General features: G+C 36.5%; 1 protein-coding gene across 4 annotated transcripts; it reads left to right on the top strand.

Annotated features, from left to right (window-relative positions):
- The first annotated feature begins 1,037 nt into the window (after positions 1-1,037).
- LOC131077558 (uncharacterized) lies at positions 1,038-5,618 on the top strand. Of its 4 annotated transcripts, none has more exons than XM_058015077.2 (2): positions 1,038-1,291; positions 1,766-5,618. In XM_058015077.2, the coding sequence occupies exon 2, from the start codon at positions 1,868-1,870 to the stop codon at positions 4,715-4,717; it is 2,850 nt and encodes a 949-aa protein (XP_057871060.2). In that variant the 5' UTR covers positions 1,038-1,291; positions 1,766-1,867; the 3' UTR covers positions 4,718-5,618. The 4 variants fall into 4 exon arrangements, with proteins under 4 accessions (XP_057871060.2, XP_057871059.2, XP_057871061.2 ...); XM_058015076.2 differs by having other exon boundaries at positions 1,750-5,618; XM_058015078.2 differs by lacking the exon at positions 1,038-1,291 and adding an exon at positions 1,298-1,441 and having other exon boundaries at positions 1,750-5,618.
- Positions 5,619-17,231: the final 11,613 nt, after the last annotated feature.

Below are 17,231 nucleotides of genomic sequence, written 5' to 3'. Positions count from 1 at the left end.
GACAAATGTAACTCTCAAGTACCACCATCTTAATTACAATTTACATTCACTAATAATGAATGATGCTTTAATAATTCTCAAACTTGACTTTTTTAAAAATAAAACTCCCTACGTGCTGACTTAGTCATTAAAGATGTTTTCTTACTGAGAATACAAAATAATTACACATGTTTCTACTTTCAACATTTTATTTTGTCCACCTCATTAATTTTAAAACACATACATAATTACATTAAAAATAAAATGAGTAAAACTAGAAGATGAATAATACAACTAATCGTAACCCATTTTACCTTTAATATATTTTCATCTATGCTTATTCTTTTGAAGTCAGTGTGTAAAACTGAAAAAAAAACATTATGACTTTACTTATGATCAATTGATGACTTAGACTAAAACCATATAAAAAGTCGGTGTGTAAAACTAAAAAAAACATTATGACTTTACTTGTGATCTATTGATGACTTAGACTAAAACCATATAAAATTATATACAAGTATGTGGATTTAAATCAAAACAAAAATTATATTTTTGAGGAGCCTCCAATTCAAATGGGGGTTGCTATCCTTGCATCACTCTTGAAAAGAGAAATAATAAACGATGTTATTATAGTTATCTATAGAGATATATGAAATGGACAAAAACCTCGTCTTATTTAAAAAAAAATTAAGGGTCAACTGCACGCATAAACAGAGATATATTGTGATCTAACAATTTTAAGGGTCAACTGAATGCATGAATAACTAGAACAAAAATAATGAGGAGGAGATTGAATATGAGTAGTCATGGCAGCATTTTGACTTTGCTAGCAGAATAGAATAGAATTGCCTAGAATTAGGTAAATTTCCTGTGAAAAGAGAAATCTTGTACGGAAGGGTGTAGATGCTCTCCAAGCTCTGTGGACTGAATCTGCACCTTTCACGTTTAAAAACTTGTGCAACTTCAGTGAACACAATCTCAATAAAGAAGAGTATCTAGTTAAAAGTCAATGGCAACAACCAAATTAAGGAAGTTACTATTACCAAAAGTATGGTAAAAAGTTTTGTGTGCTGTATACAATCCATCGCTACAGGATAGTGTGTGTGGACTGCGGCAAGGAGCATTGAATGCACCGCATTGGAGTATGGAATGAATTGAATTCACCTCTATAATATCGGAAGATGGGTAGACTATGCATTTGCATGGAGTGCAGCGACTGAATGCGGGATTAATTGCTTGTTGCAGACATGACAGGTTGACATGACTTGAGCCGAAAGTAGAGAACATGATATGAATTGGGTATGCATTTGAGGTAAAAGCAAGGGCACCCACTTACTCATCTCGGGCTTTGCAATTGTTATCTGTACCAAAAAAACAATTAATTGCAGCTGAAGAATTAATACTGTTTACCTGTTCCTGTTCGGTTCTAGGCCTGTTTTAAGTTTTAGGTTCTGCGCAATAGGTAGGTGACTTTGTTTTTGTCTTAATCAGAGAGTGTAGTTGGGCATTGAATGATTTTGATGTTCGATTTGAGGTGTTTGATAGAAAAATCCGTTCAGCTCAGTAACTGATGCCGTTATCTGTTATTGTTCTTTGCTGTTTGGAGCATAGGTCTTGTGTAGGGAGTGATTGTGTTTTGTTTTACTCAGAGATTCTTGTTGGACATTGAATGAGATTTGATGTGATTCTGTTGTTTGATTTTTGTAGCTTGTTTGGTACAAATTTGATAACAGTTCGTGTAATTAATACTATTGCTGTTGATGCTGTTAGCTGTCTGGTTTATTAGGTTTTGTGCAAAGGTTGATTTCCATTTTAGCAGAGATTACTGCTAGGCGATGAATTTTTTGGTGGGGTGAAACTGGCGAGAGACATCTTTTGTATTTCATTCATGCATATTTCAGTATGGAAGCCCTTATCCTCCATGTGTGCGGCACTGATAATGGATAAGAAGAACAGAAGAAATGGCGGTGTTGTAGAGCCTTCCAGAGTGCCATCTCTTCTGAGGCAGCTTCATGAGAACAGGCTCAGGGAGGCTCTTGAAGAAGCATCTGAGGACGGGTCTCTGGTGAAATCACAGGAAGATGATGATTATGAGCAGGGCACTGAAGATGGAATTTTCCAAAGATCCAGATCGTTAGCTAGGCTCAATGCACAGAGAGATTTTCTGAGAGCCACTGCAAAAGCTGCAGAAAAGATCTTTAGTGACGAAGCTTCTATACCTGAGCTAGATGAGGCATATGATAAGTTTAAAGCCATGTACCCCAAATATAGTAATTCATGGAAGGTAGATGAGCTTAGGATTGACGAGTATGGACACCTTGAGGACTACAATAATGATTACAAGAAGGTATGTTTGGATTACTGTGGATTTGGGTTGTTTTCATATTATCAGCAATTGCAGTATTGGGAATCCTCCACATTTAACCTGTCTGAGATATCTGTGAATTTGAGCAATCATGCCTTGTATGGAGGTGCAGAGAGGGGAACAGCGGAGTATGATATAAAGCATAGAATTATGGAGTATCTGAATATTCCTGAGGCTGAATACGGTATGGTTTTCACTGTCAGCAGAGGTTCTGCCTTCAGATTGCTTGCAGAGTCGTACCCTTTTCAGCAGAACCGAAGATTGTTGACTATGTATGATTATGAAAGTGAATCTGTGAATTGGATGGCCCAGACTGCGAGGAGCAAGGGTGCCAAAGCTGCGAGTGCCTGGTTCAGATGGCCCACTCTCAGGCTCTGTTCCAATGAACTTAGAAAGCAGTTACTGCATAAGAAGAAAAAGAAGAAGGATTCAGCTGTTGGGCTTTTTGTATTTCCTGTGCAATCCAGAGTAACAGGAGCCAAATATTCCTATCAATGGATGTCATTGGCACAACAGAATGACTGGCACGTTTTGCTTGATGCGGGGGCTTTGGGTCCTAAGGATATGGACTCTCTTGGCCTCTCTCTTTTCAGGCCAGATTTTATCATCTCCTCCTTTTACAAGGTGTTCGGTTCAGACCCAACTGGATTCGGCTGTCTTTTTATTAAAAAATCTGTAATGGGCAAGCTTCAGCATAAGGAAGGTGCTGCAGGACCTGGTATGGTAAGGATTATTCCAGTCTTCCCTCAGTATCTCAGTGACGATGGAACAATGGATGGAACCATAATGGAAGAGGGGAGCAGTGTAAAGGATAAGGAAGACCAAGAAGAGGATGATGAATTTGTGCCTGATGTTGTGGTGAAACTTAAAGGATCTCAATTGCCGGCCTTTTCAGGTGCATATTCTCTCTCTCAGGTTAGAGAAGTGTTTGAGTGTGAGATGGATCACGAGAACAGTTCAGATAGAGATGGAGCAAGTACCATCTTTGAAGAGGTTGAAAGCGTTTCTGTTGGAGAACTTATGAAGAGCCCTGTCTTCAGTGAGGATGAGACAGACAACCTGTATTGCATTGATTTGGGTCAGAGTCCTCTTTCACAGGAGAATTCAGGTAAGCTCGGTTCACCCCGGCTTCCTTATTGGTTTTCAAATAAGAAGCACCTGAACAAAATTAGGACACCAGAGAATACCATCCATGAGGATGAACAAAATTATTCTGTCTTAGAAAAGGATCAAGTCATTTCCTTTGACGCAGCAGTATTATCGGTTTCCCAGCCAGATTCTACCAAAGTACCGGCTTCCTCCCCTAAAGCAGGTCTCGAAGGAGGAATAGAAATTGGTCATTCTCTGGTTAATACACCTGAGAATCCCCAAACTAGACGTAGGCCTTTTCAGGACTCAGAAATGAATGGAAATGGTATTACATATTGTTCAAAAGAGAATACTAACCTAGAGAATTATCTGGCAGAACAGGGGAGTTCAACTCCTTACAACATGGCAGGCTCAAGCAAACTAAACCCATCTGAGAATGGAAGCTTGGTGGATTGCCAGGCCAAGGAAAGTGCCATAAGGCGTGAAACTGAAGGGGAGTTCAGGCTTTTAGGCAGGAGAGAGGCAGATAGGTTTTCTGGTAGGCATTTGTGTCTGGGGGAAAATGGTCGAATAAGTAGCATGGCTAGAAAAGTTTCATTTAGCAGTGAAATAGATAGAGAAGGGAATGCTCATTTTTCACCTAGTGGGGAAGAATCCGGAAGCACACTTTTTAAAGAGGGGGATGTTACAAGTGATGCAGAAATAACACAACATCAGGAATGGGCTAGAAGGGAGCCTGAAATCTCTTGTAAGCATCTTGACCATGTGGACATGATGGGCCTCAATAAAACTACCATGAGACTAAGATACCTCATTAATTGGCTTGTAACTTCCCTATTACAACTTAGATTTCCAGTAGCCAATGGCAGGATCCCTCTTGTGCATATCTATGGACCCAAGATCAAGTATGATCGAGGTGCAGCTCTTGCTTTTAATTTGTATGATGTCAATGGTACATTGATCAACCCAGAACTTGTACAGAAGCTAGCAGAAAAGAATGACATTTCACTTGGTCTGGGTTTTCTCAGTCATCTAAGGTTTTCACAGAATTACACAGATCTGAAGGATGCCTCATATTCTAGTAATGATTCTCTTTGTAAGCCTATAGTGAATGGGCGGTATGACAGCAAGAATGTATTCGTGAGGGTTGAAGTTGTAACTGCTTCTCTTGGTTTTCTCTCGAATTTCGAAGATGTGTACAGGTTATGGGCGTTTGTGGCAAAGTTTCTTAATGCTGATTTTGTCAAGGGAGACGTGTATCAGATAAATTCTCAGCCCGGATGAAACCAGTAGAAGGAAGCCAACTTGGATGTTTCTCCTCCAGGTCCAGTTCAATTGATTTTGATTGACAACTTTGCTGTACCATTCAGTATAGCATTCATGATCGGCTATTCTCAAGTTTATTCATGTAGAGGCAGAGGCGGTGGAAACATAAGTGAAGTGCTATTGGCTATTCTCAAGTTTATTCATGTAGAGGCAGAGGTAGTGGCAAACATAGCACTTGCACTGAAGGGCTATTGGCTATTTTCAAGTTTATTCATCTAGAAGCAGCAGAGGAATCAACTCTTTTCTGAGTTAATCTCTTCTTTTGGACCTATTTTGGGGGAAGATAGAGTATGAAAAACACAGGACATTAAGATTGATGAACTAGTTGTGTCCAAGGCTCGCTCTGATAGTTTTGCCTCTTCACAGAGAGCCCCAATTTTGGCCAATTTGGAAATTACTGGGGGCTCCTTGATACAAGATGCTTGGGACTTGGGAGGCCAGTATTGAAATTAAGCCCATGACATCGATTGGTTTCTACAAACCCTAACCCAATGAGATGATTGAGGTAATTTTCTGCTGTATGTGGTGATTTTTGGGAAAAACATATATGATTGGCATTTCGTATGTTGAGTTCCCTTAACAGGCTATATATTTTCTCAGTAGGTTTGCCCCTCTGTCAATGATTTTGATATTGTCGCCCTACATGGAAGATGGTTTGTCACACTTGTGTAAAGGAAAGGATGTAGTTGGTTTGTATTTTGGTTTTGCAAGGATGTTGTATATGCATATTTTTGTCCAGAGGAATTCTTTTATGTAGGTAGGGATTCTTGTAACCAAACCTCGAATGTCCATAAAAGCGAGGATAATCTTGGTCCGCAAATTTAGGATGAAAGAAATTGTAAAGCAGTTCTTATTTGCAGACTCTTGGCTATCAATGTATTTTTTTTGTATATTAAATGCCTTGTTTAGAGTCGTTTACCTTAAGTATATAGAAGTCAGGTGTAAAAAAGTTTTAAATGTGCTTATAATGTTTGTTGTACCTCTACAGGTTAAAATGCTAGAGAAATGTTTGATTAGTTGTATCTGTAAATTAAGGACATTGCAATTTGAAATTAGGTTATAGTGGATCAGGTCTTCTTGTTTGTTTAACTTCTCTGAGGATAGCTTATACTCTGAAGATAGCTTATAACTTGCAAGTGGGATATTTCAAAATCCTGCTAGATATAAACACAAGCAGTTTATTTAGCAAAGCTTAAATTCTTCAGAGGCAATATGCTGAAACCTAAAATCTCACTTTCTTGGCCAATCAGAGATTTTGGTAAATTATGACATGTAATGGTTTTATGGACATCATTGCAGTAATTTAAATGCCTCAATTGCTTTGTTTGTTCTTTCTTGTTTCTGGATTCGATTGTGTTAGTGCTTTTTTCATTGACATTTCGGATCACACTATGATTAAACTATCTTGTTTGTGTCAATGTGCTTTATGATATCAGAGTGGTTTAGTTTGTAAGTTTAAATGTTAAAGGAATGCTGCGTGCATTCTTTCAGCCAATTAGGAATTCTGGATCTCTATTTGTAGGACAGGCTAGATCATTGCAGTTAGCAACACTGGATCATTTTTCCTCCTTTAAACTTGTTCATCCTGATGATGGATTACGGAGTGTGACCCGAAACATTGATGCAAAAAATTCTCACACAATTCAATTCAGAAATAGCAAATATATCAGCACTTATTTTATATATATATATTCAATAAATAGATTTAATTAATTCATAATCCAAATCAAAATTGTTTACCCATTCTTTCCAACAATTATGTGGAAGGGATGTTGATTTTGGTTAACATCATTATTATTTTGGAAACTAGAGGTTCTTTATGATATTAATTTGCTTTTTTTAGAATCTTCGATGTTGACATTATGAGATGTGTAACACAAGCAAATCAGAACAAGCTTATACCCAATAGCAACATCTGATATATATATTTTTAGTTTGCATTTTTCATATTTTAATGAGCTAACCCAGATCAAACAAATCAAAGCATATTTAGAAAACAAGTGTAACACAAGCAAATCAGAACAAGCTATACCTAATGACAACATCTGATATATATATTTTTAGTCTTGCATTTTTCATATTATAATGAGCTAACTCAGATCAAACAAATCAAAGCATATTTAGAAAACAAGTGTAACACAAGCAAATCAGAACAAGCTATACCCAATAGCAACATCTGATATATATATTTTGAGTCTTGCATTTTTCATATTTTAATGAGCAAACCCAGATCAAACAAATCGAATCATATTTAGAAAACAAATGTAGATACCTATTCTAAGAATCTGATGAATGGTGAGCTGCACCTAAATTATTTAAAAAATGATGGAACATAAACCAAAGTAGGGTTTTTAAGGACTAGTCATCATGTAGATCACCCACAGTACTAAAGATATTAATATAAGGATCAAAGTAGGTATTAACCCTAAATGTCACTAGTGTCAGACAGAAGTCCCAAGGAGTTAATGATAGAGAGAATGATGTTTATTATTAAAAAAGAGGAAAATCATAAATATCACGGGAAGAAATTGTGTCTGAATGAGAAAGGAAGCATTCTGATTAATGGAAATGATATCAAGGGTGGGGGCTTAAAATACTAATTAATATATTTTTTTGTTGTTAAGGGGACAATGAATTTATTTATTGACGATTCATGATTGTGAGGAAAAGTAACTTCGAGGAGTCCATAACAGACTGGATGGAGTATTCTTCAATTTACAGATACTGTTTTGAGAGTCCAAAATATTAGAAACAGATTTTTCGGTTATTTTTTTAAGAAAAAGTCACATAGGGATGACAGAGTAAATAATCGTGAATATAATAAAATTTATAATTATTGATTAAAATATAGTATTATTTTAATTGTGTGTATAAAGTATGTAAATAATATGATTTTTATCCAACTCTTACTCTAATTTCCATCTCAACCTTTACATTATATTTCAAAATGATCTAAATATGAATCATCTAGCTAAATGGTCGATGCATTGTCTATGCAAAAGTTGTTTATGGTTGGGATTCTCTCCCACCATAAACAACCAATGCATGGACTCCAACACACTAATATTTAAGCTCTTCTAATATGAGTAACAATGAGTACTTCAAAGCACTAGCAACTAGAATTTTAGTTGTACTAATCCATAATTTATATCATCTATCATTGTTAGTTTTTTTCCATTTGTGATGCACGAGCACTGGAGTAGTTCATACCGGTTGGAATAGTTAGCTGTGAAATTACTTGGAGATCGTGGCATTTTTTCATGTTTGAGAGTTTAGCATTGTGGATTTGGAATCATCACCTTGAGTTCTTTGTCTTTATCATGTTCGAGATTCATGGCATTTGGATTTGTTTTCGGTAAGATATCGATTCTGGTATTGGCCTGGTGTTGATGTGTTCTTACCGGTTAGTCTTGCACAGTGTTGAGTGTAATTGAATCGGGTTGCGGTTGATTTCTGTGACTTGCAGATCGTTGAGTTATGTTTCTTGTGCCTTGTTCGATGTTCCTGGAAGATCGCGTGATGTTTTATGCACTTTGGAGATGTTCTTAGTGATTTGAGTCGACATGTTATTGTTTACATGTTTCATTATGAACTAGTTGGTCTTAGGCCGACTTGATCGAGTTATTATTATTTGTGGACCGTATAAAGAGAAGTTTTGCGAATCATTTTAAGAGACATAAGACATAAGATAGAGGATAGAGGTTAGAGATCGAGAAAAGATGTAGATATCGACGAGATCCTGATCCGATAGGACTGAAGCCGGAAGGGCTGAGGTCTAAAACAGGGTCGAATCGGTTGATTGTTACCGGAAGCCAAATTGATGTGTAGATGATCTGCAGATCATAGATCGAAGTAAGAGTTGTTTTGTAATCCTGGGTTGTGGTCCAGCTTGTGGCATATGTAATCCTTTAAACTATTATAAGAATTGTTTATATTGTTTACCGGTTATGTATTATGTGGTGTTATCGGTTGCTCTTTCTGCTTTATCTGTGTTGTGTTACCGGTTATTGATATATCTTGCATGGTGTTTGTGTTTAGGCTGCAAGGCGGTAATGTCCTTCATTGGATCTCCCTACCTTGATTGCATTAATTTGTCTCTAAATATTGCATCTGTATTGTGTAACTCTTGGTATACTTGCAAAATACCTTGTGTTCTTCCTTCTCAATGCACGTGCATTGCACAAACTTATGGTGTAGTGCCACTTTACACAAAATTCTATACTTATAAGACCAAAACCTCTCATCTAAGAATTGTGGAGACATAAAGAAACTGCTCACGAAAACGATAAGATGTATGAAGTGAAGTTAAATGCATTTAAATGGTGATTAATCCATTTTAGAGGATTTCATAAAATTATCTAGCATGTTAATGAAATACAATGTATCCATATTCATTATTTTTTTGATCTAATATTGGAAAAAAAAGAGTTCAACATTCACAAACATTCTATCACACATAAGAACATTGGTTGTACTAAAAAAAATAATTTAATTGCTAATTAGATAATTTATTTCTTTCAAAAATTGATATCGGTTACTGTTAGGAAATAATGCAACGATACCCAGTTACATTTAATCCATTTCCTACATAACCTATGAGAGAAAATGATGAATAAAATGTTATTGTAAGGATCTGGTTATTACTGAGAGAGGGGGGGGAGGGGGGGGGGTGTGAATCAGTAATAAGGATAAACTGAAACTTTTCACCAATTTGCACAATACTTCACAAAACAGTTCATATCCAATATCAGTATCAACTTAATCAATCACTTAATGCAGATTTACCAAAACACCGGTAGCAACTTAAGTGTTCATCATAAAGCAAATATAGTCAAGACATCAAATGAACAACTTAATAATCCATCCACAACATGAACACAAGGATTTTTCACGTGGAAACCCAAATGGGAAAAACCATGGTGGGAATTGGTACCCACAAAATTTGCACTCTTTCGGAATGCGCTCTGTTAGGAGCCTAGCCCAGTTAGGAGCTTTAGAATAATGCCTGGTTAGGAGTAGACCTTGTTAGGAGTCACTCGGTCAAGGGATTTTACAACTTAGCTCTGTTAGGAGCTTTACCCTATTAGGAGTAACCTCGTTGGAGGATTTAAACCCAAGTTAATGAGCCACCTTGTGAAGGGATTTACAAGATCAGACTTGTTAGGACCTACCTGGTTAAGAGATTTTAATGCTGCTGCAACTGTTAGGAAACAACAAATAAATGATCTGATCAATGCACTCTCTGCTTGCTAATACAAATCTTTGTCTGCTCCAATCTGCTTCACTCATGCAGACATCACAAACTGGTTCGACACACACACACACACACTTCTCTAATCACCGACACGATAAACCTTCTAAAACTTGACCTAAATAACCTTTACAATTAGGTCAGTTACAAAACCCTAATCTACAATGAATCTAGATCATAGATCATATCAGATCATTACAAATCATTACAATTCATCATATAGATCATTAAAACAAATTTCAAGACAATTACAACCGTTGAATGATCATAACTCATCACCGCTCATTGATCTGATAAGTTGTCAAACCCTTATCACATTCTGCTAAGTACTTCGTTGCTTCCCAAGATATTTGATCCTTGAATGCACCAAAAAACATCTTCGCTCTTCGCACGGATTCTGACACGCCATCATCAACTTATGAACATGAAAATAATCACCACCAAACCATAAAACATCATCGGTCAAAGGATCTTGATACCGGTTCTCAAACCCTGGCTAATTATACAACAATCAATTATAAACATGACTTTCGTTTCTCCAAACATGATGCGGTTCATGTCATAGACTCATTATGATGTCATAAGCACACATTTCAAACTGCAACACCTGACTCAACATGGATCACTACTGCAACCATCTCCTTCTCTATTCCTGCTTAACGATTCACTGTCACTTGATAGTTTTGCTTTCCAACTCAACTCATTTCAATCCATTACCAGTTAGACTTAACTAGTAGATTTAGATGACATACCAAGCATAAACAAACATAGACAAATATGGTTGCCATCAATGACAACACAAAATAACTGACCATAATTGATTGTCAAGCATCATATCATAAATATATCATCACCAATAGTCCATCAATATATCATCTCCATCAGTTATGCCAATATGCCAACAATCTCCCCCTTTGGCATTGATGACAACACCAAAAACTGCAACATCAAAATCTCATCATGAAACATGTTATGTCTATTGTTCATCACTGTCCTGGTCATCAGTTCTTCTCCTTTTCTCTCTATTGATCTTTTCTCCCTATCATATTTCTTCTCCCCCTTTGACAACAATGCCAAAGGTGCAAAGGCATCTTTTGTCTTCAATTCTTCTTGTCACATCTTAGTTGCTCCCCCTGAGGAGTAGCTCACTTCTCATCAATCCAAAGTGAAAGATATTCGAGAGTTCCACTGTATTGATGCTTCACCAACATCCTAGTTGATCTTGGGTAGGGGTATAACCCCTAACTTACCTCTGAGATATTCAAAGGTAGCCTTAGGTAACGACTTGGTGAATATATTTGCCAACTGCTCTTTACTTGACGCATGCTCCAATCTCACTTTCTTTTCTTGAACTCTCTCTCTCAGAAAGTGATACTTCAACTCAATATGTTTATTCCTAGCATGCAGTATCGGGTTCTTAGAAATGTTTATAGCACTAGTGTTATCACAATGCATGATCACCTATTCTGTCATATCTTGCTTGAATCCTTCCAAGACATGTCTCATCCATATAGCTTGTGTACAATTCATTCATGCAACTACATATTCTTCTTCTGCTATAGACTGAGATATACAAGTTTGTTTCTTACTGGTCCAAGCTACCAGTCTACCACCTAGAAAGAATGCACCACCGGTTGTGCTCTTCCGGTCATCTACATTCCCTGCCCAATCAACATCAGTGTATATTTGCAAATAAAAATTGCCTCTGTATGGATACCATAATCCATAATCATCTGTCCCTCTAAGATATCTGAATATCCTCTTTACTGCTATCATATGTGTCTCCTTAGGGTTCTTTTGAAATCTTGCTACTAAACAACCTGCATGGGCAATATTTGGTCTACTATGAACAACATAATGCAATTTCCCAATCATGGACTTGTATTCCTTCTCATCTACAGAGGGTGAATCATCCTCTTTTGACAATCTGCAACTGGTAACCATAGGTGTTCCAACCAGTTTATAGTCTTCCATTCCAAAGGTCTTTAACACTTCCTTCACATACTTGGACTGATAGATAAAAATACCACCTTTCAACTGTTGGACCTGCAATCCAATGAATTTTTTTTCATCTCACCTATAAGAGACATCTCAAATTCTTTCTTCATCTCATTTGCAAAAGTCATACTCATATCATCATTTCCACCAAATATAATGTCATCAACAAATACTTCTGCAATCAACATCTTGTCTCCTTCAATCTTCAAATAAATATTGTTGTCCTCATTGGTTCTTTGGAATCCTATCTTTATCATATGTGCATGAAGTCTTTCAAACCATGCCCTTGGTGCTTGCTTCAATCCATATAATGTCTTATGTAGTTTGCATACCATATCCTTATCTTCTAATAATGCAAATCCATTCGGCTATTCAATATACACCTCTTCTTCAGAAATACCGTTCAAAAATGCTGACTTTACATCTATTTGGTAAACTTTGAAATCTTTGAATGTTGCAAATGCAAGTAGCATCGTGACTCCTTCAAGCCTAGCAATCGGTGCAAAAGTCTCTCCATAGTCTTCACCTTCTTCTTGTGCATACCCTTTGCATACTAGTCTTGCTTTGTTTCTAACAACTTCTCCATCTTCATTCAACTTGTTTCTAAATACCCACTTTGTTCCAATTACATTTTTATCATCAGGTCTAGGAACAAGTGACCATGTATTATTTTTCTCAATCTGATCAAGTTCTTCATTCATTGCATTTAATCAGTCATCATCCTTAAGAGCTTCTCTAACCGTCTTCAGTTCAACTGTAGAAATCAAACAAGAGCTTTCTTTGATTTTTCTTTTTCTCTGTACTCCAACATTCTTGTCACCAATGATCAAGTCTTCAAAACGATTTAACCTTACATATCTAGGAATTACCTGTTCCGGTGCAATAACCTCTTCTTGTTCTTCATCATCTTCATCTTCTACCGGTTGAGCTTCTTCCACTGCACTATTCTGCTCAACATCTTTCTACACTTCCAGTTCAATAAAAACAAGTTTTTGTTCATCATCTACTGGATCATATTTACTGGTATCATCAATTTTATCAGGAAATTCATCAACTTTAACATTCACACTCTCCACAATCTTATTTGTCCTTTTGTTGTAACACTTGAAAGCTTTACTCTTGGTAGAGTAGCCAAGAAATGTTCCCTCATCACTTTTAGCATCAAATTTACCAGTATAATCATCTCTTTTTATGAAACATCTGCTGCCAAAAACTTTGAAGTAACTAACATTAGGAGTTTTACCATACCATAGCTTATAAGGCACCAGTAGCCAGTTCAATGTGTAAACAACAGTACTAACCGCTTATCTCCAAAGCATCTTAGGTACATCTCCCTGTATCAGCATAGTCCTAGCTACTTCAACAATAGTTCTATTTCTCCTTTCTGCAATACCATTCTATTGTGGTGTCCTTGGAGCAGATAACTGCCTCTTTATTCCATTTTCATCACAATATCTCACAAACTCAACTGATGTAAACTCTCCACCCCGGTCAGATCTCAGGCACTTAAGATTCTTACCAGTTTCCTTTTCTACTAAGGCCTTGAATGCCTTAAATGCCTTGAACTTGCTGAAAGCTTCTGACTTTTCCTTCATAAAAGTAACCCACATCATTCTAGAAAAATCATCAGTAAATATCATGAAATACTTGTCACCATAAAAACTTCTAGTCCTCATAGGACCACATAGCTCAATGTGCACCAAATCAAGAATATGCCCAAAAGAAAAAGATTTGCTCTTAAAAGAAATAGCAGCTATCTTACCCAACTGACATTCTTTACACAACACATTGTCTGGTTTAACAAGTTGTGTCATACCTCTCACCATACTAGATTTGCTAACCTTAACCACATTATCAAAGTTCACATGACAAAACCTTCTATGCCATAACCAATTGTCTTCAACCTTAGCAACCAAACAACTGTTCACATTAGCATTCAGATGGAATAAGTTACCTTTAGTTTGTTTACCAGTAGCAATTAATTCTCCTTTGCATCCTAAGATCCTGCAAACTCCATTCTTAAACTCAAGATGATAACCTTTGTCATTCAACTGACCAACACTCAACAAGTTATGTTTTAAACCTTCAACCCAAAATGTATCATCATCATTGCTTGTACCATTTAAAGAGATATAACTTTTACCTTTAGCCATACAAGGTGAATTGTTTTTAAATCTTACCACACCGCCATCAAATTATTCAAAAGAAAGAAACTTGTTCTTATCACCGGTCATGTGGTGTGAGCAACCACTGTCAATAATCCATTCATCACTGTTGTCAATGTGAGATCCTAAAGCCTTCTTATCAGACATATCTTCCTTAATAGCAACAAAAACAATCTCCTCATTGTCTTCATCCTCAGATTCTTCATCAGTTTTTCCTTCATCAACTACAACATAGCACTGTTTCTTTCCTTTTCCCTTATATTTTCTAAACTTTCCTTTTGATCATTATTAAGATAGTGTGCAGCAATATGTCATATCTTGTTACAAGAGAAACATTTGAGAGACAACTTACCTTTGTACTTACCAGTGCCTCTAGGAAGTCTTTTAGCCAATAGAGCTTCAAATTCCATCAGATTACCTTCATCATCCATATCAACTTTGCTACCGCCAAGATGACTTGACCTGCATTCATGACTATGACAAACAACTTTTCCTTTTCTCGTCGGTACACTAGATATAGATGTTTTAAAAGCAAATTTTGTCTTAGGTACATTGTTATCAAAACTATTTAACTCAAAAGTAGTGGGTTTACCAATCAAAGAATCAACAATAACCTTATCCTTAGTAACTGACCTCAACTCTTAAATAACAGACACTCTAATTGCATAGGCAGGCAATAGGGTTCTAAGCATCTTACTTACCACAATGTCTTCTTCTATAATACCACCAACACTTTTGATTCCACCGACAATTTCTTTAATCCTCTATTCATACTGAGTAATGTTTTCTCCTTCCATCATTCTCATATCATCAAACTTTCCTCTAAGACTCTCTTCTTTAGCCTTTTGAACATGCTTATCACCACCATAGATTAATTCTAATTTATCCCAAACTTCAAAAGCAGTCTCTAAACCATGGACATCAATATATTTAGTATCAGACAGTGAACTTACTATGGCTTCCAATGCTTGAATTCTTTCTTGTTGTTCCTTCAACCGATCTGTAGTCAGAGGATCGGTAGGAGGTACATACTTAGTAACAACATGCTGCCAGAACTGAGCACCCATACCTTTGATATATATCTTCACTCTATCACTCCATATTGTGTAGTTGTCCTTAGTGAATTTGGGACCCTCCATCATCTTTTTCAGATATTTTCCTCAAGTGGTTAAGTTTTTGCACAAAGAGGACCTTTAGCTCTGATACCACTTGTTATTGTGAGGATCCAGTTATTACTAAGACAGGGAGTGAATCAATAATAAAGTTAAACTGAAACTTTTCACCAATCTGCACAATACTTCACAAAATAGTTCATATCCAATACCGGTATCAACTTAATCAATCACTTAATGCAGATTTACCAAAACATTACCGGTAGCAACTTAAGTGTTCATCATAAAGAATATATAGTAAAGACATCAAATGAACAACTTAACAATCCATCCACAACATGAACACAAGGATTTTTAACGTGGAAATCCAAATGGGAAAAACCAAGGTGGGAATTGGTACCCACAAAATTTGCACTCTTTCAGAATGCGCCCTGTTAGGAGCCTAGCCTAGTTAGGAGCTTTACAATAATGCCCGGTTAGGAGCAGTCCTTGTTAGGAGTCACCCAGTCAAGGGATTTTGCAACTTAGCTCTATTAGGAGTAACCTCGCTGGAGGATTTAAACCCAAGTTAACGAGCCACCCGGTGAAGGGATTTACAAGATCAGGCCTGTTAGGATCTACTCGGTTAAGGGATTTTAATGCTGCTGCAACTATTAGGAAACAACAGATAAATGATCTGATCAATGCACTCTCTTCTTTCTAATACAAATCCTTGTCAACTCCAATCCGCTTCACTCATGCAGACATCACAAACTGGTTTGATACACACACACTTCTCTGATCACCAACACAATAAACCTTCTAAAACTTGACCTAAATAACCTTTACAATTAGTTTGGTTACAAAACCCTAATCTACAATGAATCTAAATCATAAATCATATCAGATAATTACAAATCATTATAATTCATCCTAAAGATCATTATAATAAATTTCAAGACAATTACAACCGTTGAATGATAATAACTCATCACCACACATCGATCTGATAAGTTGTCAAACCCTTATCACATTCCGCTTAACACTTTGTTGCTTCCCAAGATATTCGATCCTTGAACGCACCAAAAAAACATCTTATATATCTTCACATGGATTCTGACACGTCATCATCAACTTATGAACATGAAAAGAATCACCGCCAAACCATAAAACATCACCGGTCAAAATATCTTGATACCGGTTCTCAAACCCTGGCTAATTATATAACAGTCAATTACAAACATGACTTCCAGTTCTCCAAACCTGATACGGTTCATGTCATAGACTCATTATGATGCCATAGGCACACATTGCAAACCGCAACACCTGACTCAATACATATCACTACTACAACCATCTCCTTCTCTGAACCTGCTTACCGGTTCACTGTCACTTGACAGTTTTGCTTTCCAACTCAACTCATTTCAATCCATTATCGGTTAGACTTAACCAGTAAACTTAGATGACATACCAAACATAAACAAACATGGATAAATATGGTTTCCATCAATGACAACACAAAATAACTGATCATAATTGATCATCAAACATCATGTCATAAATATATCATCACCAATAGTCCATCAATATATCATCTCCATCAGTTATGCCAATATGCCAACATAAAAGCTTACAAAATCACCATTATGCAAAGATCAAATAGGCAAGCCACAAGATAACACAAGATAAACCTTGGGAAAATCTTCATGAGGGAAAAACCTATTGGTCATATGATGGAATTGATTATGTGTTGCATTGATGTTTTGTCATTGATGTCAACACTTGCTATTATGGTTGTTTACCGACTTCCGATAGAAGGATTGGATTGGGAAGATAATCAGTTGATTGTCACCAGTATGATCTAGTTGATGGAATAAATTGGTATGGATGGTTCATATGCTTCTGAAGTATGTTTTAGTCAGTTGGTATTTACTTGGTGATCAGATGCTATCTTATGTTCTAGTAAG

The sequence above is a fragment of the Cryptomeria japonica genome, chromosome 6 (genome assembly GCF_030272615.1).
Source record: "Cryptomeria japonica chromosome 6, Sugi_1.0, whole genome shotgun sequence".
Taxonomy (NCBI): domain Eukaryota; kingdom Viridiplantae; phylum Streptophyta; class Pinopsida; order Cupressales; family Cupressaceae; genus Cryptomeria; species Cryptomeria japonica.
The sequence above is the reverse complement of the archived record's forward strand: the minus strand, read 5'-3'. Positions and strand labels throughout refer to the sequence as shown.

Coding starts and splice junctions, on each gene's coding strand:
- LOC131077558 (XM_058015077.2), top strand. CDS start 1,868: ATGCATATTTCAGTATGGAAGCCCTTATCCTCCATGTGTGCGGCACTG.